The sequence below is a fragment of the Equus przewalskii genome, chromosome 3, assembly GCF_037783145.1.
Source record: "Equus przewalskii isolate Varuska chromosome 3, EquPr2, whole genome shotgun sequence".
NCBI classification, from domain to species: domain Eukaryota; kingdom Metazoa; phylum Chordata; class Mammalia; order Perissodactyla; family Equidae; genus Equus; species Equus przewalskii.
The window spans coordinates 89,426,774-89,449,376 of NC_091833.1; the positions used below are offsets into that span (position 1 = coordinate 89,426,774).

The 22,603-nt window shown below is 41.4% G+C and overlaps 2 protein-coding genes and 1 long non-coding RNA gene across 5 annotated transcripts in view; 1 reads left to right on the top strand and 2 right to left on the bottom strand.

Annotated features, from left to right (window-relative positions):
• Positions 1 to 463, bottom strand: part of PGCKA1 (PDCD10 and GCKIII kinases associated 1) — an 84,978-nt gene extending 84,515 nt beyond the window's left edge. Inside the window, exon 1 of the mRNA XM_070612980.1 lies at positions 311 to 463. The gene's annotated coding sequence lies outside the window, so the exon portion shown is untranslated. The remainder of the gene's footprint in view (positions 1 to 310) is intronic.
• On the top strand, positions 11 to 21,835 carry LOC103552795 (uncharacterized). 2 transcript variants are annotated; one of them, XR_545320.2, is made up of 3 exons: positions 11 to 255; positions 346 to 632; positions 20,973 to 21,835. It is a non-coding gene; the product is annotated as an uncharacterized lncRNA (long non-coding RNA). The 2 variants fall into 2 exon arrangements; XR_545321.2 differs by lacking the exon at positions 20,973 to 21,835 and adding an exon at positions 10,629 to 13,550.
• The window catches only part of NWD2 (NACHT and WD repeat domain containing 2), a 161,256-nt gene continuing 142,284 nt past the window's right edge, over positions 3,632 to 22,603 (bottom strand). For both annotated transcript variants that reach the window (XM_070612971.1, XM_070612972.1), the window contains 4 exons: positions 20,952 to 21,155; positions 18,650 to 18,794; positions 13,739 to 14,328; positions 3,632 to 9,828 (listed from right to left, as the gene is read on the bottom strand). In XM_070612971.1, coding sequence (XP_070469072.1) covers positions 5,896 to 9,828; positions 13,739 to 14,328; positions 18,650 to 18,794; positions 20,952 to 21,155 — 4,872 coding nt within the window. In that variant the 3' untranslated portion in view covers positions 3,632 to 5,895. The remainder of the gene's footprint in view (positions 9,829 to 13,738; positions 14,329 to 18,649; positions 18,795 to 20,951; positions 21,156 to 22,603) is intronic.

The window sequence follows — 22,603 nt, forward strand, 5'->3', positions numbered from 1 at the left end:
CGTGTCACGTGGCCCGGCCCGCGGGCGAGCCTCCCCGGCACGCGTAACCCTTTACCTGCGCGCCCCGCGCCGCGCGCTCGACCCCCCGGAGCCGGGGCTGGCCCTCCGGGCGCGCTGATGCAGAACATCCGGAGCCCGGCCTCCGAGTACCGACACCCAGGTTGCATACCCATCGCCCGCCCCTGCGGGGAAACTTTTTGGTGCCTACTTTTCGGTCGCGCTGTAGGGAGAGGGGAGCTGACTAGGATTCGGAACGTAAGTAGGGAGATCAATAAATGCACCCCCTGGCAAACAGATCTGTCCCCCTCACCCCCGTGTACTTGTGTTTTTCTGTTTCTTCCTCAGTTCTGCAGAGATCCAGAATAGCCGCCTAGATCGGGTGTCTGCACGATCTCCTGCCTTTTTGAGAGACGGTCTGAGAAGCCGCGCCGTCGCTACCAGGGTGATAATTCCCGGGGAAGCTGCACACACTCGCCTGCACCCTCAAAACCACAAGTGGGAGTTCATCGAAATCATGCTTCCCCGCCCCCCACTTTCCTTCCCTTTTCCTGGGGTGTTGGAATCTCGGCTGCAACACTCCGTCCAACCTACTGAGCTGCACGCCCGTACCGGTTGCAATCCATGCACCTAAGGTGGGTGGAAAACTGGTTGCTTTACTGTAAAATACTGCTTAAGTATTGGAAATTCTTTTCACCTGTGCTCCAAAGTAAATGATGGGCGTGACAGGAAAATGTGTTAAGCAACTGCGCCACCTAGCCTACCGTCTTCTCTCTTTTCTCTTCAACTCATCCGGGGAGAGTTAGGATAGAACAGGACGCTGGAGACGCAACTGGACTGAATACTGCCCTAGTTTTTCGCATGTCCACTTTAGTGATTCCAGCGCCATTTAGACGACATTTGCTACGCTTTATGGGGGGTAACTCATTTTTTGAATTTCCCAGTTGGGTCGTAGCTGCATGCTTTAAAACCGTAAATTTATGAGGGAAGTTATATGCTGTTTTACGTCATTTTCTGATAAAACCCTTTGTCACAATAAAGCCCCTCATATCAACTTCTAGCCGATGCGTTAGTAATGTCCCCAAGATATTGGTACATTTATCAGTTAGGTTATTCTGACCAAAAGACTTTGGTATTTATCTTGAGTTTTAAAGTGTGATTCCCGGGCTGTTAGAATCAGCATCATCTGGGGCAAGCACAAATTCTTGGGCCCCACCCCAGACATATGGATTCAGAAATAGTAGAGGATAGGGAGGGTGAAGAAATCTGTGTTTTAACAAGTGGTTCACCCTCCTGTTTGCGAACCACTGCTCTTAGTATGCTCAAGCAGCTGGTGGTTAACCTCATCTATTAAAGACTGGGATCCCATAAAGCCAGAGGTGGTGGTGTTTCTGGTAACCTCGAATTGCCAATGTTATATTATTTGTCAGAGGTGGTGGTGTTTCTGGTAACCTCGAATTGCCAGTGTTATATTATTTGTCAGAGGTGGTGGTGTTGCTGGTAACCTCGAATTGCCAGTGTTATATTATTTGTCATGTTGATACACTGAAACCCAAACCTCAGCTGCGTCTACACAATGTGTAATCTGTGCTTCATGTAGATCACACGGAATGCGGAAGGGACATCTGAGGGGCCCTTGTAAAAAATACAGAAGAAAAATGTACAGATTCTTCATACATACGGGAATGAAATACCATGATTCACTTAGTTTTTTAGGTGTGTTTATGTTTTCATTGGCATATAAATTGTTCCCAACTGATGAGTCACAGAAGATAGGAAAGCTAGTTAGTTTGGGTGGATTTGTCAACATAGTTCTAAAAAAAGAAAATTTTTAAAGCAAATTTGTAACCAAAAAGTGTACCATATTAGGCATTTTAGACTTCTGAGAAAGAGATAACTGGTTAGATTCTTTATCTTTAGCTCAGATTTTTCCATTACATGGACAGCATATTTCCAGATGCCTGCATGGATGTCTTAACTTTGAACTCTGCAGGTCCGGCTTTATTTTTATTATTTCCCCTACTTTCATCTCCCAACCATTCATTTCATATTTGTAACTCTACCCTCTGCCCAGTTTCAGGTGGACCTGGCGTTACCTGTTTTCGCTCTCCCTCATCACCCGCCTCTATCAGTAAGCCCTAAAATCTCTCTTGAATTGCTCCTCCTCTTTGCATTCTCACTGTCACATCCTAAGACCAAGTTCTTACACTTTTTCTCTCAGATCATTGTCATCATCTTTTTATTGGTCTCCCAGCATCTGGTCTCTTCATCTCTAATCTATCTGACCTGCTACTGCCTGAGTCATTCTAAAATACCATTCCAACCCAGCCATTCCCCTTTTCAAAAACTTTTTCACCATCCCCTATGGACTATCTAATAAAGTCTAAAGTCCCAACATAACATTTGAAGTCATTGAAATGCTTCGATTCTTCCTGGTTTTGCTCACACCACTTCCTTCGCCTGAAATGTCTTTCTGATGTTCTCTTATCCTTCAAGCCTCAGCTATGCGTCAGCTTCTCTGGGCTATCCTTTTTGATTCTCAAAGGTAATTTCCTCCTCTGCAGTCTATCCTCAGCACCTAGCTTCAACTTTTATTAACAACTGTTTATCACAGTTGGTCTTACATCTACTTTAGTTGTCTCCTTTAGATTGTAGGATTCTGGAGGGCAGGAGTTGTGGGTGACTAATTTTCAAATCATCCTAGGGCATAGCCTAATGGACGTAGCAAGGACACAGTATTTGTTGTGTTAACACCTTGTTTTTAAGTTTCTCGGAGAATAATTGTTTCGTGGAACTAGATACAAGTTTCACCTGAAAGTTTACAAAACAAGTTTTCCTAGTTACCATCACTTTAGCTCTCCATTACTGCCCTGTTTAAAAAAATGCTTTTTGGTGTATCAGAGGATTCTTAGATCCAAGAGGCAAGAGATGGAAAAATGCATAGGGGAAGGTTTCCTTTGGTCCTCCTCTCTCACCTGGAGGCAATTTATGAGTAGGGCGGCCTCTTGTTTATCATCCTTCCCATCTTCAGCCTCATCCCAGAGGGAAGCACACAGTCCTTGCACTTACACATAGAACTTGCTTCCTAACTGCCTTCCTGTTATAAATGTAAAATCCTAGAAGGCACAAGCTGTTTTACGTACCTTTGTATTCCTGGCAAAATGCATGACCAAGTAAATATTTGCTGAACGAATACATCCACTATTTCGGTATACCTGAAAAGCCTGGGAGTGTGCAAAGTCCTCCCGTGATCCTCAGAGCCTAGCCTCGTCTCTAATCTGCAAGTTAGAAACTATCCTATAGGTCATTGTCGGTGAGTGCCTACTGGATAAACAATGCTATATTTTTACATGTTTTGAGAAAGTTTACAAAAATGTCATTGATGGTGCACTGAAATCCTGTGCAGCTATTCTCCCTGGACCTCAGTTTCTAGGTTTCCTCATCTGTAAATTTGGAATACTAACAGTACCTACTCATAAGACTGTTGTAAAGATTACACAGCTTAGTGCATGCAACGCTCCAAATATAGCGCCTGGCGTACCGGGGGCACTCAGTAAGCACGAACAATTATTCTTACTGAAGATCTCCAGCTACATCTACCAAAGTTGGGGGAGAAAAACAAATGCCACATGAATCTAAGTCATTTATCTTTTATTCATACAAACAATACATACACAAGACTGTACATTGTTTGAAGACTGCCATAATTTTCTAGTGGTAACAACTCTGTAACAAAATTTAACTAAATGTAACACTTATGAAAATATAAATCTCTGATTGGGTAATTCTTCCCCACGATACAAAGTTTACATAAAAACATTCAATATGAGCTATCAGTTGCAAACAAGTTAGGAAAAGTCGTTCAAGTCACTTGTGAAACTCTATTGGCTTTGACATAGAACATTCACACACTACATTTAATCCATCTAGGCATTTAATTCATAGAAATGTGTGGCAGAGAGGTCCAACTAATATTGACAGGAAGAAGAATGTGTTGCCTTTGAAGAGCTAAAAAAGTATCAACTCATACAGTCAACTCCAGATGATCTGTATGAGCACTGGGCCTTCTCTGGGCTACCACCTCCCTGCCTGGTAGCTAGACCAGGAGGAACATACTGAAAAAAAGTCTTTTACCGTGGAGTAGAGTGTTTACATCTTAATCACATCTTTGAATGTGTATGTGTCACACTGCTTGCCCAAGTGAAATACAATGGACTTGGATTCCTTATGGGTTAGGTCATTTTGTTTTTTCCATTATCATCAACAATCAAGATGTCGCTGTCTTTTTTTCTCACATTGCTCCCCGACATCCCTACTCAGCTATAGCAGAAGCTATCACTACCTTTATTTTGCAATTTACAAAACAATACAGTGGGGAGGTTAAAGATCTGGCTTTGGATACGCCATGAGTTCATGGCAGATCTGAAAGGAAGTCAGTCCTTGTTCATTATCCTGCCTACTCAAGTTGCTGCTGCCAGTTCAAATACAACCAAACCAAACCACCACTATGACACCCTCTGGAAAGTTATCCAGGGGTGTGTCATGAGGAGGACATGGAAGAAAGAAAATCACTTTCCCCTTTTGGGATGTAATAGTTTCTTTTAAATAGGTAGTTTTAAAAAAATATTTAATCCCATTTCAAAGCTTCTGCTTTGAAGCTTTGAAGCAGAAGCTTTGAAATGGTTAAGACCACAAAAGGCTCCGAAGAGTCCTTAAGCAGAAAAGAAACATACGTACAGCGGGTATAAGTAAGAAAGTGATTACAAAGAGGAACAGCGAAGAACCTTTGGACACCCTTAAGATTTATGGAATATTTTAGCACGAAGACGGGCATATTCAGTTTGTCCCAGAGTATTTGGTCATCCATCTGCTTTTACACAGGAAAGAGGAGGCATGAGAGTAAGGCAAATGTCATCAGTATTTCATAGATGGCATGTCAAGAAAGCTTTCTTTCTATTAAGATTTACTGCAGGGTTTTAGGAAGTAATTCATGCTTCCATACATCTGCCTGAATAGCACAGACTCTTGTTAGTACAGTGAGACCGATTAACAGGTGTTTGACCACATTTGCAATGCCCTTTCTGTAATTCTTCTTTACACCCAGCTCAAACAGGCATTTCAAAAAGACATGAAAAGATTGTGGTTTCTTATTAAATGTCTTCTTTTGCAGCCCAGGAAATAGTTTAGAAATCACATATTCCGTCATACAGAAACCCTCGCATGCAACTGTTGAAAGTATATTTTCATGAAGACTGACTCTGTGTGGTCAGTAGCCCTATGATAGTGGTAGTTAGTTCTTGTCCCAGGCCCATTTTTGGCCTCACATTTCACGTCCTTTCTCTTGGGAAACTGGGAGTACCTCTGGGCATTTTTGTTACATTAATTTGCACCTTTGGACCTTCCATCTGACTGGGTTTACACAGTTGTCAGGATTATAAAATGTAAGGAAAGATTAAGGCTGTGTTTACTTATGGCCACACAATCATCTGAAGTCAACTCCTTGTGTTCACGATTTCAACCGATTTCTGCAGAATTAATTCCAGTCCAGATGGTCTCTAGCCTCTCTCCTCGGAGCCAATGGAATAAATTACGCTGCTTCTTCCCACAAAGATAGTTTAAAACTATCCTCTAACTTCCAGGTGATGCAGCCATTTAAATATCATCTCTAGAAATTCTGTCAAGACTTCATTCCTGGAGAAACTCTGACCAAAAAACCAAGCTCAAAACCAATTTCACATTTCTGTACATTTCATGACCATGTTAATAATTAACACTGGAACTCCAGCATCTTTCCTGTCCTTTAAGAAATGAGTAGCTTATCATTTGGGATACAGAAGATACTTTTTTTTTCTTTTGTACATGTACCATGTACTTCTGCTGAGCAGGAAAAACATTTTGTCAGTTGTCAGGGGCATAGCTGTGGCCCCTGGATTCCAGGGCAGAGCACACCCGGTCATAGCAAGAATTGTGTTTCTTGGAGGGCGTTGCCTCATTAGGCTCAGTGGAGTCACTCACTGTGATGGGACTGTCTCTTGCAAAGACCTCAGTGGACTCTCTCCATAAGCAATCCACAGACACTTTAAAACAGTAGCTATTACACTTTGGCCTGGATGTCTGTGTTGCATTGTTGAAAATTTGTCTGCTATTTGAAGTGGCAATTTTAATTTTTAGTGCAGCATCTACACGGTCCACGACCGTGTATATCCCTATGCTCCCATCGTCAAAACCCACAATGATGTTCAGGTGCCTCTGTGAGAGGGCAAGAAAAGTTGGGGTTTTGTAAAGGGAGCAAGCACCGATATTTTTACCATCAGCCAGTCTCATTACAATTAAACTGGATATCACACCATTTTCATCCTCTTCCTCCCCATTTCGGAAACAGATATATACCAGGTAGCGACCATCCCGAGACAACCTCTGCCGCCAGATGACCCCAGAAGCGTGAACCACCCGTAATTTACCGCTGTGTAAATCCAGCACGTTGATATTTTCGTCTCCCCTGGCTATAATGCCTAGCTTTCCATTGGGAGAAATTTCAAAATCCTCTAAATTTTTCAAGAAGTTGTTTGGAAGTTGCACACGGCGACAGATCACTTCATCTGTCAGACTCCAGATATTTACTGTCTCGGCCGAGGTGATAAACACGATGATGTCAGGGCAGTCGGGGATCAATTTAAAATTCACAATTGTGGTGCCATCTTCACAGCAAAATTTCTTGGTGATACTTCCGGTCCAAAGGCTGACCGCCAGCACTTTGCTTTTGGTCATTCCCACCACGAAGGTATTTGCGGAGGTTATAAAGGCGTTCTGCAAAGTGGTCAGGATGTTGCAGACCCTGTGGCCTGTGGCCAGTCTCCAAACCCTGGAAGCATTTTCCTCACAGAGAGAGACCACAAACTGGTCATTGTGTGTAATTAGCAGCTGAGATATTCTCTGCCCATTAATTCGGAAGAGGTTTTCACCGCTGCTGGTGTGCCAGACATACTGGCTGCTTTTGTCATCTGATGTCACCATTATGTCCCCAGAGGATGTCAACACACAGTGTTCAACTATTCCTTCATGCTTAAATACTGCTTCAATAAACCCACTGCTGAAGTTCCACTTATGAACGCAATCAGAGCCATCAAGGGAGTAAATGATTTCCCCTCTGGCAGGTAACATCAGACTCTGGATGGGTTTTCCAGTCTTATCTATGTTGGACATAGCTGTGATTATATCTATGTCCCAAATAGAAAGAACACCACTGGTTGATAAAGATAGCAGCATGTTGTGGTGACTAGATTTCACCAACTTAACTATGGTACCTGAGATTTCCTGTAAGCTTGCCATACACTGTCCTGTGTCCCGCCTCCAAAAAAACACGGCTGAGGTATTTTCCATGGTCGCGATGATGCAGTCTCCATTTTTGGACAGCACGGCAGATATAAATCGTTCATTGTGCTTAGCTCTGAACTTTTCAGCGACCTTCCACATGCCAGTATCTAAGAGCTCAATGCTGAGGGCTTTACAGATCAGAATGGCACTTTGGTCCTCTGAAAGTTCGATGCTGACCACCTCGCTGTCTTCTCTTCGGCAGTCAAAGTCATCAGTCAGCTGGGGGTTGGTAATGTCCTCAGTATTCCAAACAGAGAGGCTTCCCTCACTGTCTACCATCACCATTTCTTGGGCTGTGTCCAAGATAAGAAGAAACTTCACAAACCCACCTGAAAATTCAGATGTCACCGTACATAACTTTTCCCCACTTCCTAAATGAAATATGGTCGTAGTGTTCAGGTACTGTCCACAGAACGCATATGCGCCATCCAGGGAGCACTGGACACAGGTCACTTCATACCAGCAGTGGAACTGGTAAAGGGGCCATCCGTAGAGCAGATCAATGACAGTGACATCTTTGCTGGCTTCAAGCCATGCAAGGGCATGGTTGACCGACAGTGTAAATCCATTGATGTAGGTGGAGCCGCTTCCATGCTTGGTCCCTTTGATTTCCACCTCAGACAGGAGACACGAATTGACATTGTCATAAATCAACAAGGTATTATTTGTTGTAGCCACCACAAGATACTTTTCATCACTGGTGAGCTTCATGCCCAGGATGACGGACTGGGCTGTTGTGATCTGCCTGAGTAGCTGACGAGTTTCCACATCCCACGTGCTGATGGACCCGTTTTCTAAAGCTGTCAGGACAGTACTGGGGTTACAGGTAGGCAGAATCTCGGTGACATGCAGGTGACTAGATGACAAGGGAAGACGCTCTGGGCTATATGTCACATCCATGGATGAATGTAATGGCACAATGGAGCAATATTTGGGCCCGTCTTTGTCACACTCCAAAAGAAGGTGTCTAAGTTTGGGCAGGGAACTTACAACAGGCAGCAGTCTTTGCTGGAGCTCTGCTGAAAGGGAGCCAGGAAAGGCAATGATCTTGTTTTTGATGCTGCGGAGGGTGCTTGCCAGGAACTTCAGCTCCTTCTCTTGCGAGCAGTTGTAAGCCAGCTCGATGTCTGAAAGCACTTTATCGAACTGGCCGATTTTGATCATGGTGTAAAGCCAGCTGAAGTTCATGATGATGCCATACAGCAGGTCGTCGGTTTTTCCACACCTTGTCAGGTGGTGCAAGAGCTCAGACATTTTCCGATGATTGACAAAGAAGATGTCAGGCTCCAGTGGATTACACTGGAAAACCCAGGGCTGGTCTGGGGCCTGCCTGTCAAAGGAAGCTTGTTCCATGAAGTGCTTTTCTTCTTCAAGCAGACTTCTGCTCTCCAAGTCAAGGCAGCCATTCAAGTAGGGATCTTCGAGGCAGAAAGCTTTCCTCCTGCCCCCTGACCAGACCCCCAGAAAATAATCTGCCAGGATGGTGTGCATTTCACGTAGGTCACTGTCATCCTGCAGATACAGCTTCTGAGCTATGAGCTGCAGGTGTCTGTTGGCCCAGACCAAAAGAGTGACATTCTTCACGTGTCTTTCTATTAAGTATCCGCTGAGACCCTCCTTGAGCCTCGCGATGTACAAATAAGGTACTCTCAGGGGATTGCTGGGCCTGGCGTTCTCATTGAGCTCATTCATAACGCTGTTGTCTAGGGCCAACACGTCCTCCAGTTCCATTTCACTCAAGCCCATTTTGGCCATGGTGATGTAACCAAGAGCCCTGCAGACTAGTTTCTGACCACACTTCTTCTCTAAGGACCAGAATAGCTGCTCTATACTGTCATGAACAGTGACACAGAGGGAGGACTCATCGACATCTTTGTGAGATCTCCAGTGTCTCACCTCCCTGAAGGTCAAGTTCACAAACATGGGCAGTGTGCACTTAGAGAATGCATTGTTCACATAAATCTGCTGGCCTGAGGTGACCTTCCTTTTGACCCGCAGCAGCTGGTGTTTGAGGACCTGGCTGCACATCTTCCTGTCCCGGGGGATCAGCTCGATGTAGTTGTCGTCTGCATGGATAAGGCACCTTAGTTTCTGCAGGATCCCATGTTTGTTGGGCAGTGTGGAGATGACTATGCGTACGAAGCGGGGAAGGTGAGCTGGGAGCCACCAAAGCTTCCTGGCCTCGTCACTCTCTGAGAGCTGTTCTAGAGCGTCAAATATTATTACTAGAGGTCTCTGCAATGAAGACTCATTCAAAAGGTTTATAAATAAGTCACGGAGGTCATGGATCTTCTTAGGGTAGTTTTGAACCAGACATCGGTAGTTAACTGCCAACTGTTCACAAACACTTAGAAGGAGAGTCTTAAGGTCAGTACTCATGTCTGTGCTTCCTAGAAATCTCACGACTACGACTGGGTCAGATTCTGGTCCTGTGTCTTCATGTAGCCAGCCATAAGCCTAAAACATAAAGGTGGCATTTAGAATGGTAATATTTATTCACATGGTCATATACAACAACAGTTCTTCTCTCCAGAGGTCACACTTCTGGTAACCCTGACCATGCAGGAAGTAGCCTAGAACCAGGAAGTGGAAAAGTCCTCTGAGAAGGTCAAAGAACTGTCACAAAGCTCATGCACTAAAATACACAGGTGAGACCCTTGGGATCACTCTACTAAAGGCAACAAAATAGTCATAATAGTATCGTTCAATCCCAAGGCAACATTTAAGTTGTACTCTAAAAGTTACAAAGTGTTTCGTAAACAGTAAATCCAAATATCAGGTATAGTTAGTTTTTTCATTGCTGAATTCCCATTTCTTGGCACGGTTGCCAGCATATAGTAGGTGCTTAATCTTCATTTAATGATTAGATTAAGTAATGATTTACACATTATATTGAGTCAAATATTTTCATGAATTGAGATCCCATAAAGCCCATACATGGCTGACAAAATTTCCAGTTAATTAGAATGCAGTAAAAAATACTCAGTACAAAAATGATACTGCATGTAATCTTTCATGATTCAGAGACACTTTATTAGGGTGCTGTAGGGTCATCTTGATGATGATGTATCATTGTCATAAAAATCTACATAATGCTGGTTAAAAGGGTTTTGTCAAATTTTGTGCTTTATAATAGTTTCCTATATTATATACTTATTTATATATTTATATATATTTATATATTTTTATACTTTAAAGTATATATATTTATATACGATAAACAGGCAGTCATCAGTCCTCACATTCTCTCTCTTCAGGGCACATGGGATTACAGTGTCATTTAACAGAAGAAGAAACCAAGGCCCAGGCTGCATAAATGACTCTGCCGAGAGACAAAGATGGAGTAGCAGTCATATCTGACTTTCATTCTAGTGCACTCTCTCTCTTTTTTTAATTGTGGAGTTAAAAAGATAACATTTATGAGGGGGCTGGTAAGTTTAGTATTTTTCAGTCTGGAAAGGCAAGGACAAAAAGAGAGACAATCGTGGTACAAAACACTCCTAAGTTTATTTTAGGGAGATCACGTCTTTCAGTAATCCTTGGAATTCACCAAGGATACTCCTTAGAAAAAGACACAAATACACATAGAAAGTAAGTTTTTGAAACTTGGTTCCTCCAGAGATAGTTCCAGTTAAGATCTGAATAAGTTGAGGAAAGATTTAGGACTGTCAGTTTCAGAATGAGCTATTAAGGAAGATAAGCAATTTATTGTTGTTTAGCCCCAACCTTTGAAGCTGATTTGCAGGCAGCTAATCCTGCCATCCTACCACTGTCCTTTGGTGGCAAATCAGAAACACAATGCAATTATTTGTCCCTCCATGGACTGCTCATGATGATTATACACATCGTCCTCTCTCCTGCCAGTCATGTGTTGCTGAATGTGTGGTATCTGCAGAGAGTGGCCCTCCGATCATGAGCTCACGTTCCTGGAAATGTCAGGTACACAGGAGATAACCACGAGATGTCTGTCTGCATCCTTACAAGGGACATGAGGTCACAAGAGAGCACAGGTTGTTGTTGGTGGGGCAGATGCTCCCCAGGAGAGAGACAAGTGGAACACAGGCAGGGGACCCAGAAACTGGTGTGGTTCCTGGAGGATCAGAGTCCAGGACTGTGAGTGGACGCACTCTGGTGTTTGGACAAAATATCCAGAAGAGCAAGAGCTCAGAAAGCCATTTCTCAAGTTGAGCAGCCCAGCTGTCACCACACTCTGCCGCGCTGGGATTGCTTATCTACACAAGCATATCAGCACAGCCCATGTGAGTCTTTACCTCCTGTGCTAGAGCACGTGGAGATGCATCACATGCACATTTAACTTAGTCAAATTCAACAACACTTCCCCCTCCACCCACCTTCTCCCTTCCCTCCTCCACAAGGAAGAAAGCCTCACAGCGAGTGTGAAATGGCATACGTGAATGTTTTCTCATTTGATTTCAGTTCCCATGTGCCTCTTACTGTGTTAGTATCTTGCTTATTTGGAATAATTCTAAAATTTGAAGAGTCACTTACAAATTAGTGTTCAAAGACACACACACATACATTTATTTTGATGCAACAGGGCCCCTAAATGTAAGCCTGCCACTTCATCTGGTGTAAAGAAAGAGCTACATCTTCTAACACTAGAAGAAAAACCAGCAGCTGGGCTTGACATATTAAGAAATGGTAAACTGGCCTTCCCAAGGACTTTTTGAGTAAACTTGCTTGAGCTTACTTTGGAACCTAATCCCCACATGAGGTGCAACACAACTGTCCCTGTTCTTGTCCTCCAAATGACCTGCTTGAGATTGTGTAGCACGTGATAGATTACAAGAATGTTCACGCAGTTAAAGAAAGCTCTGTTCTTGAGAGAGTAACCATAGAAAGAACAATATAGAGATTCTGAAGCAATACCAGGATAATAGAAACCATCAGACTTTGATATCAAGTGTAACAGGAGGTTAAAAATGGAACTAGTTTAGCCCAGTTTAGAGTGAGATGCCAAGACAATAGATATCACATTCCAGAGTGAGGTTCCAGACCATCATGCAAGACTTGAAAGGGAGCTGTGAAAACCAGCTTTGCTACCTTTAGCGGACAATCCACTTCCAGCCTGAAAAAGAGATTCAAGAGACTGAGAAAAAAGTTGGAGGTTAGGGTGCCGTGGGTTGTATCTATCACCATCCCACTCCTGAAAGGGGGCGCTGAGAGATGCCCACCCCTCACTTCTGGCCCAGGGAAAGGGCTACAGTCGACCATTGAGAGGGTGCCCCCTAGAGCTTGGGAGACAAGGCCATCTGTGTCTGATGACATCTGAGAGATACAGACATTGAGTGACTGAGACTGGCTGGCTGCTCCGATAGAGGAGTGATGCAGAGCTGCTGTACTGGAACTGGAGTTTCTCAGGGCAAAAAAAACACCTGAGTGTTTCCCATGTCCCAGATGTGGGCCACCAGCAAGGGTGAGCTGACAAAGCGTTTTGTTTTTCCCAGGTCCTGTCTAGGGGAGTTTGCTGGGCTGTGGAGAGGATCTTGGCAGAAAGATACTAGAAGTGTATTGCTGGATGTCTAGGAGCCAAGGAAGTGACCAGCTGGAAAAAAAGTGCATTCCCTGTGTCAAGGGAACTGTAGGTGAGAGATGCTCAGCGAAGGCAGGGCAGGGGATGTGGGAGGAGAAGGACGTCCAGGAAGCCATGAAAAGGCCTCAGAAGAAACAGGATGCAGTTTTAAACACCTGTCAAGACCAGAGAGTGCAGAGCCCAGTTCAGAACAGTACTGGTCATGTAAGAACTTTCTGGTCACCTTACCTTTCCCATATCCCCTAAACCAGAACCCTATAGGGGTCACAACCCTATAGAGGTCATGTGGTTGGGATTAGGGAAGGAGGGAAGAAGTCCTATGTGGAGAAGGAAAGGAGAAGATGGCCACATCCCTATTTCTCACTCTACATACCTTGCTTATGGTGGGCCTCAGTCGGGGCAGAGAAATGTAGACTGAAGCTTTAATTATCATCTTAGACTGGACATATTTAGTTGCTGAACTGAGACTGATGGAGTGTCCAGAAGCCACTGGAGGGCTTGTCTTTGGTGAGACGGATGAGAAGAGTTGGGAGATCTGTCCTAGTTTCCATGCAAATGGGAACTAGCCCACAACATGAGTTTGAACAATGACAGAAAAAATAAATATAGCTGTTCTATAATTGCACCCCATGAGTCTTATTCTTTCAGTATAACCATTATACCAGCAGAAGAGAAACACTGAAGTATACATTCCAAAAAGGCTAATTATAATTCAGAGAGTAAACCCAGAAAATGGAAATGAATTTGATCCATTTATCTTTTCCCATAAGTAAAAATTTTTACAAATATACATGTAAAAGAATAGGCTTTTACCTTCTTTGCTACTTCAGCTAATAGAAGGGTCTTTCCAGTGCATGGTCCACCATATATAATAAGAGGATTGATGTGCCCGGTTTTGCTTGGAAGAATGTATTTATACACGATGTTTAGAGATTCACATTTGTACTCGTAGAAGGAGGCATACGTTTTACATAATGATGAATGCTGAAGGATTTCATCATAGAGCGTATCAGTCTCAGTGTCAAAATTCTGTTGTACCGTTGCCTGAATTATATCAATCATGTCCTCATAAAATTGTTTACCAAGTCCTTCTATGTAATGATTTTCTATTTCTTGGGAATAGCCTAGTTTCATGTCACAATGAGTAACAGAAGTGTACACTCTCAGATTAGATGACGCAACAATAGTAGGAATAAATTCATCCCTGAGTTTTATCAGCTTCTCTTGGGCTTCTGGGTCCCGAATAATCCTTGGTTCTGTTCCAGTTATGTCCATGTATTTTCCCATCTCTGGGATTTTCACAAAACGCTCAATGTTAGCAATTTTCCTAATGTAGCACACACACTTCTTGAGGAATGCTGCCGTTTGCTTTCCTAGAGCGAAGTCAAATTCATCCTCTATAGCTGGAAGAAAATATGACAAGGAGTTTATTGCCTAGAACAAAGAACCAACATGCCCACACTCCCAGCACTTAACTATTAGTCACTAGTGTTAGATGATTTTGCTTATAGTGTGTAGCGGAGTCATCTATAGAATAATTTAATTTCTTAATTTTCCTGCTTGTCTTTTGCTAAGCAGCCTGCCACAGAACAATGAGTTTTAAGTAAAATTATTTAATTTCCTCCACAATCGGAGGGAGAAGTTGATCAAAAGACAAAAGAAAGCATACAAAGTTTATAGCTGATTCTCCCAAGTTCCTGCTTAGCTTCCCTCTTAGACTTCAGCAGTTCTAAGAGTGAAGAGCAGGGACCAATAGGGTCAGGAAGGAATGAGGACAAGGTCAAAGACATACTGAGTTTACTGTTTCCTTGTCTGTCTCTCCTTTACAATGTGGCTTCACCATTTTGTTTGAAGTGCATTTTATACCAGACAGATACGTGTAAATATAAATATAAGAGCATATTTGAAACAAGATGTAATCATGTTCTGATTATTGATGAATGTGAATTATTCATGTCACTGTTAAACTCCATTACATCCATCAGAGCAGGTACAGAAAAATGACTTAGTATGTGACTTTACATCTTCTGAGGTAACCATGTTATGGCTTACAATACATATGCTGACATGCAAGTAAATATACACTATAAATCATTGGAGGTGCCATAAGAACATTTAAAACTGGATCAGTAGTAATAAAAACATCACTGGCACATGATTTTGGGGGAGAAAAATAAAAACAAAGAATGGAAATGAATTTTAAGGCAAGCAGTCTTTTAAAATTGGCTGTCCTCCCTCTCTGCGTTCTTCTTCCCTCCCTCTCTTTCTTCCTCCTGCTTCCCACCCCCCTCCGCCTGCTTTCCTTCATCCACTTGGTCTTCACTGAGTCCCTACTATGTGCCAGGCATGCTGCTAGTTGCTTAGGATACAATGGTGAGAGAAAACAGAGAATGCTAAGAGAAAAAGTCATTATGGAGCTTACGATCCAGTGGAGAACGGCAGACATGAATCATAGAGACCCATGAATAAATGTATTATGATTGTTTTCAGCCCTGTGAAGGAGAATACCATGATGCAATGAGAGTAAACAATTGGGGAGTCTAACCCACTTGGAGAGGCCAGGAAAGGCTTTCCTAAGGAGGTGACTGCCGGACTGGGATCTGATGGGAGCATGGTGGGGGAGAGGGTGGGGCTCTGAATACACAGGGTTGGGCTGGCCATAAACTGAAAACATTTCAATGGGCTAGCCACAACTCCACCATCAAGCAAAATCTAGAATATGCATGTATAGAATAGTATGTATAGTATAGAATATGCATGTATAGAACGCAACCATAGAATAGTATTCTATAAAGTAACTATTAAGGAAGGTGGGAATTTTATTTTAAAATGGTGCCTTATAGTGGAAGTCTCATGATAATATTTTTTCACCAATGATAAGCAATGGATCAAAATTTGTGACTCAGGTGAAAAATGAATGTTTATAGCCACCAGTGTTGAATGACCTGTGCCATGCACATGGGTATGCTTTACAAAGGGTTTTAATCAGGCAAGTTGGTTAAGGAGGCCAGTTAAAGGAGCTTGTACAACGTATGTCTACTCTTATTTTATAGAAGAGTAAAAACTTGTTATAATGTAGACAAGGGAAGATGCAAGAAATCTCAACATTGTAAGCTCTTGCAGAAAGAGGGCTTGGGCCCATTATCTTTTCCAGTCATCCGTGTAAAATGCTAGGGAGCTCACCAGATTAGCTAGGCATTACATTCTGAGTATCATGAAGAAGGAAGTGGCCAAACTGTAGTATCTATACATAATAGATGATAATCAGAGATATGCGCTGTTACCTCTGACTTCCAGAAAACTAGTCAACTGCAACCTAACTGACATTATATCACCTGTATGGAAATAGTGTGTCAATCAGGAGTGTTGATCACAAATGCAACATAAAAAGAGAGAGAGACAAACCAAGCTGGTAGAGCCCACCTAAGGTTGGCTCAGGGGGACAAAAGAGGCTCTACCTAAGAGTGCCTGGTTGCTGGTCAGACTTAATACGTATACCTGAATAAATGAGTCATCTGAGACTAAGTCAACTCTATAGAGTTCTTTTTAGAAGCAAAGTGCATCCTCATGATTTGAGGGGACTTTTATTAATAATTTCTGATATTCATTTGTCTATAAATATTATAAACTCCCCCCTCCTTACTAGAATATATATTTGTTTTCTGTCTTTGCATTTTCCTCAATATCCTAATGTTTAGCCAGTCACGGTACCCAATGAAGATCACCTTAGGAGGAAACTCCCAGCCCTGGCAACTATCATTCATGACACATTAATCCCTCTACTATTCTCAAGACCACTCAGTTTCGACATTCACAGTAGGGCACCATTTTGGGGTCTAACGTACTTCTTTTCCTCTCTGGTATTTATTAAGGTGAAACTGGAAGTGTTGTGAAAAATTACATTCAAATATAAATAATATTTCTTTCCAGGTTCTACCTAGTGTTATTTTTAAGATTTCTGAAAATACTAAAGTAATATACTATATCCATTGGGCACTTCTCCAGCAATTTTCACTGTGCAGACATGGTCTTAAAATGAGTTTGAAATGTAAAATAAATAAAATTATAATGAGCATGCATATATTTAAAACATACAACCCCAAGCATAAAACAGTCTACTTGTAGTAATTCATACTACTAGGATGAAATTATTAATCTTCATATGGCTATCCATGTGGACAGAGTTCTTCAGCTTGGAGAAAATTAGGAGAATGTGTTTGTGATGAAATATTTCAATACTTTAGCTGTATGATTCCAAATGTGAGGATGCCTTCCCCAAACTGGTGTCTCTTACATCAAGAATGGGAAAGCTTTTGCTGGGGGCATTTTTTTCTAATGTGTCTAGGAACAGGGTGGTTTTGCCTTTGATTAGGATGAAGAACCGGAGCTTCAAAAATGGACCAAAAAGACCCCACAGGAACAAGGCTATTTGTTAATCTGTATATTCTAAAGACAGTACTTATTCCCGCCAATTTTAGTATTTTCAGGGAGACCTAAAATAAGACCTAAGTTTTGACAGCTTCCAGAGAATGAATTTGTCGAGATTATTTATAATTTCTCTGAGCTGGAAATTCACGTATCCAGGGAGAATAGTATCAAGTGCCTTTTAGGTTTTCACAAATGCTTTGCCATGCCATTCACAAAACCAGTCTGAAAATGCAACTGCTATTGCTGTTTCCCCAATAATTCTTTACTATCAACTTTCAGAATAAATGCTATGTATCTGATTCCTTTCACCTGTAGCATTTGTCCCCTGGAAGCTATGACTGACGTATTCCTTCAGATCTGTGGTTTCCTGTGCAACTTCTAAAAATAAACCTGCCTGAGAAAGGCCGACTGCCAGTCTCTGCTCAGTAGCTGGGGAGATTTTTATTTTAAGGTTCAGTTATACCCTGCCACTCCCTTACTTCACGACCTCCAATGAGTTCCCATCTTGCCCAGAATAAAACATAAGTTTCTTATTTTGGTTTGTGCTCACCTTCTGACCTCATCTCTCCCTCCCCGGACCTGGCTCCCTTTACCTTCTTCCTGCTCCTGGAACTTGCTAAGCAAAGTCCTGCCTCAGGGATCTTGAACCCAGTAATCCCTCTGCTTGGAATTCTCTATCTTAGATACGGCACTGCCGGCTCTAACTCCTTCTGTCACTCAGCTCAAAAGTCATCTCTTCATTGCCCACCCCTTCCAACTCTGGACCCCAACATCCTTCATCAGTTGCCCTTATTCTAGCACTGTATTGTTTTATTCATAGCACTTATCTTTCTGAAATGATCTTGTTTACTTATTTGATTACTTGCCTATCATTTATTTTCCCCACTAAAAAATAAGTTCCAGGAGAGCAGAGACCTTGCCTTCTCATTCATTGTTGTATCCCCAGTCCCTGGCACACAGCAGGTACTCAAAAGATGTTTGCTGAATGAAGGAGTGAGTGAATGAATGGATGAACAGCTGAATTGAGAAACACTGGCAGAGTCTGGTCTATTTTATCCAGCCTCCTCTGACTTCTTCTAAAATCACATTTTCTGGAGGAGTCCTCAAGTTAAGTAAAGGCTTAACTATGAGTTAAAACAAAAGAACACTTGCCTCTCTAGGAGATGGAAACATTTAGAAAAATTAAATTTCACCAGGCAGCAAATGAAATGAAATTTGCAGAACCACAAAAGGGAAGTAGCGAATGCATCTATTATTTATCGATTCCTTAGTCTACTGAGGATGTGTAGAAATTACCTGAGAACAGGTACCTCTTAGCTTGGCTGTGTTTCATTTTCCCCTTTTCATGTAACAGTTTTACAGCAGCCTTAAATATCTTCTTGATTTCATCGGATATCTCTTGCCAGGTCTTTTCATTCTCAGCATTGGTGGAAGGCTGCATCTATGGAAATATAAAAGCTAGATATCAGTCTTAAAATCTTCAAAGAAAAATCCACATTTAAGAGCAAGAGAACTATGATTATTTGAAGGTTTACAATGCGCCACTACTGTGAGAGGTGCTTACCAGACAGTATCTCATTTAATCTCCCCATAACCCTGAAAGTTTTGTGAAGTTAGTTTCACAAGAGTGTGAATCTAGACAGGATTTTTTTTGTTGCACTTTCTTGTTATACCATGTATTTCCCTCTTGAGTTTGGATACAAATGTTATAACAAAATCATCTCTTCAATATCCTCTAAATAGGAGTTAAAGGGGAAGTGCTCATATGTTATAATTTAATTGTTTTTAGTTGTTTCTTCTTCATTTTTTTTAATGATCCTCTAGGAAATAAAATAGAAAGATTGCCTACCAAGAAAGTAACATTTATAGTCTTGATGATAATCTTATTCACACATTCAACTATTTAACAATGATTTATGCAGAGATATCATATGGGGGGTTTAGAGAATAACTTAGATTTCGTAGAATCAAATGAAAAAGGAACAACTAAAGCCAGTTAAATGGTAACACATGAGCAAGTGCTCCCAAACCACTGTATGACCTGGTTTTCTTGAGGTAGCTTGTTTTTTGATAGCTACATTTAGTCTTAGCATATTTACCTGGGGAATGGTTTGGATTTACCCCAATATTCCTCCCCACAGAAGCAATATTCTTGTAGATAATTACTTTGAATAATGCATGTGAGGGGGAAGAAGAAAAATCAGGTATTATGACATGATTTCATATTGCATGCAGAAAATGCTTTATGTTAAATATCAGAATGACAGACAAAGTCCTTAAATGAAGAACTGTTGCTAACCCAGGGCTCTACTCGTCTTGGAGCTGCCTGGGTACTGTATGTATCAAGGATGTTCTCTGTGGAAGACAGATGGATATCTATGCCTTCTTTTCAATCTCTCTAAAAATTCTGTGCAATGAATAGGCCCACTTATTTTCTCTTCCTCCTTCATTCAGTTTCAAGAGACACATAATAGACATATTTGGGAACCAAGATGGAGAGGAGACAATGATAATGTTTCTGTCATATACATACATGAATCGAACTCACTTGAAGATTCTATATAAGATAAAAAATGTAAAATTAACTATGTGTGAAATGTTAAAGGAAAAATATTGAATTAAAAAAGTGACAGACTTGGGGCTGGCCCCATGGCCGAGTGGTTAAGTTTGCGCGCTCTGCTGCAGGTGGCCCAGTGTTTCGTTGGTTCGAATCCTGGGCGCGGACATGACACTGCTCATCAAACCACGCTGAGGCGGCGTCCCACATGCCACAACTAGAAGGACCCACAACGAAGAATATACAACTATGTACCAGGGGGGCTTTGGGGAGAAAAAGGAAAAACTAAAATCTTTAAAAAAAAAAAAAAAAGTGACAGACTATAAACAATAGCCAGGCAGATTTTAAAAAGACTCCCCCTCCCTCAAAAAAACCTTTCACAATTAAAAATATAACTGTTGAATTTGAAACTTAAAGTATGAATAGAGTAGACACAGCTGAAGAAAAAAATTGGTGAGCTGGAAAAAAGATCTAATCTTCTGGAAAGCAGCATGGAGAGAGAACATTATCAAGGAAACTGATAATGTGAAAGAGAATTAAGAGACATGGAGGACGGACTGAGATCGTCCAGTGTAAATCTAATTAAAGAGCAAAAAGGAAGGAACAGAGGGAACAGAGGAGAGAGATTATTTGATCAGATGATGTCTGAGAATTTTCCAGAACAGACAGAATACATGAATTCACAGATATGGGAAGCATGTCGTATACCAATCAGAACAAATACATAGACACCTTGTGGTGAGATGGGAGAAATAAGAATATTTCCAGATGAACAAATAGAATTTGTCGCTATCAGACCTTCACTAACGGAACTTCTAAAAGACAGACTTCAGGAAGAAGGCAGTGACCCCAGGGAGAAAGTCTGAGAGGCTGAACGGAAAGGTGGGTCAAAAAAACGGAAGGTTTCTTAGCTTTGGATTTCATTGTTAAAAGGAAATTTACGGTCCAGGGCAGAATAAGTTTCTGTGCCTTCTCCGAGGAGAAAACCACTCCTGGGTGACATAAACAAAGTATGTATCTTTGGAGAGAAAGGTAACTTACCGCATTTTTATTGCTTTTCAGCATTTCCGATTTGGGTCTGAGGTAATAAGCTGCTGGCACCGAGTTCTCATCACGACAGTACCACTCTTCCAATAACTTGGTCTCCAGCTTCGCCTCTATGGCAGCGTCCAAAATCATTTCAAATTCTGAGGCTTCCACTTCTCCAGGGATTCGGATGTTCCCATATTTTTCACCTAACAGTCCCTGTGTATCACCAAGAAAGTTCAGTTTAGTACTCACATTATGGGGCCACTCAATAAATATTAATAAACAGACAAGATACATCGTTCCATCAGTTTTCTCTTTCAAACACAGTGGATACTTTTCCCCCCTGGATTATTTTATAAGTACAATTAGACCAATGATATTGTGGTTATAATAAATTCACAAACTGAGAATTGAGATTGCATATCACATTAGACAAATCAAAAAACAGAATTTTGTAGCAAATTCATTTTCCCAAAGTTTACATAATACAACAAAAATTGTTCTATTCTGAGATTTTTTTGTTTGTGACAAAGAAAAATGACATGCTGGACTCTGTAAAATATCAAACATGTAAACTCTCAAACAAAAGAATTGCTTTGTAAAGAGTTAATAGTATGATTCTAAGATTTGCAAAGATCTCAGATTTGCACACCTACAAATGAAAGAAGTATGAAATCACTGAATGTGACACTACTACCAACCCCACTGGTAACAGAAAACAATGCAAAATATAAACGAGATATTTTCACCCTATTATACTGGCAAAGAAAAACATGTGCTCATTGTCATGTGAAGGTGATAAAATACCCACAAAGTGCTGATGGGTGTAGGAACTGAGCCCATACTTCTTCGAAGGGTATTCTGGCAATATGTAATAAAAGACTTAAAAATCTAAATAACTTTTGGCTTCACAATTTCTCTTCTGGGAATTTGTCTTCAGGAAATCATTAAGGATGTACACAAAGACTAACCAGAATATTTATACTGAACCTGTTTTCACAGAAAACGACTGGCATAACAACCTAAGTGCCCAGCAGAGGGGAACATTTAAATATATTATGGTATCTCTACTCAAAGGATGAACCAAATCATGTGCTAGAATTGTATTGACAGAGAAAGGTGTTTATAACATATCGTTAAGTGAAAAGGTAAGTTACAAAACAGTATGAATAAGATGCTTCTATTTCATGTGTGTGTGTGTGTGCATGTGTGTGTGACAGAGTATCGTGCATGTATATACACATACATCATATAAACATAAAAGATTTTATAAGAATACACAGCAAGGTTGTCAGTGGCTATCTTTGAGTGTCTGGTTTTAAATTTACTTAGGTTGTTTTATGAATTTATTGCCTGTTTATTAAAAAACTTTTTTTTGCAATATATATTATTTTGTAGTGAGAAAAACAATAGGTATTTAAAAATTTTAAACCTAGTGATGCTGTCTATACTCCTTTGTGGAGCAACATTTTTCACGGTTTCTCCAAATGCTTGCTTAATCCCGTGGTTCTCCAAGTGTGGTCCTCGAACCAGCAGCATCAGCAAACCCTGGGAACTTTTAGGCATGCAAATTCTCAGGCCCCATCCCACATCTACTGAATCAGAAACTTTGGGGATAGGGCTGAGCAATGTGTCTTTTAGCAAGCCCTTCAGGTGCCTGAACT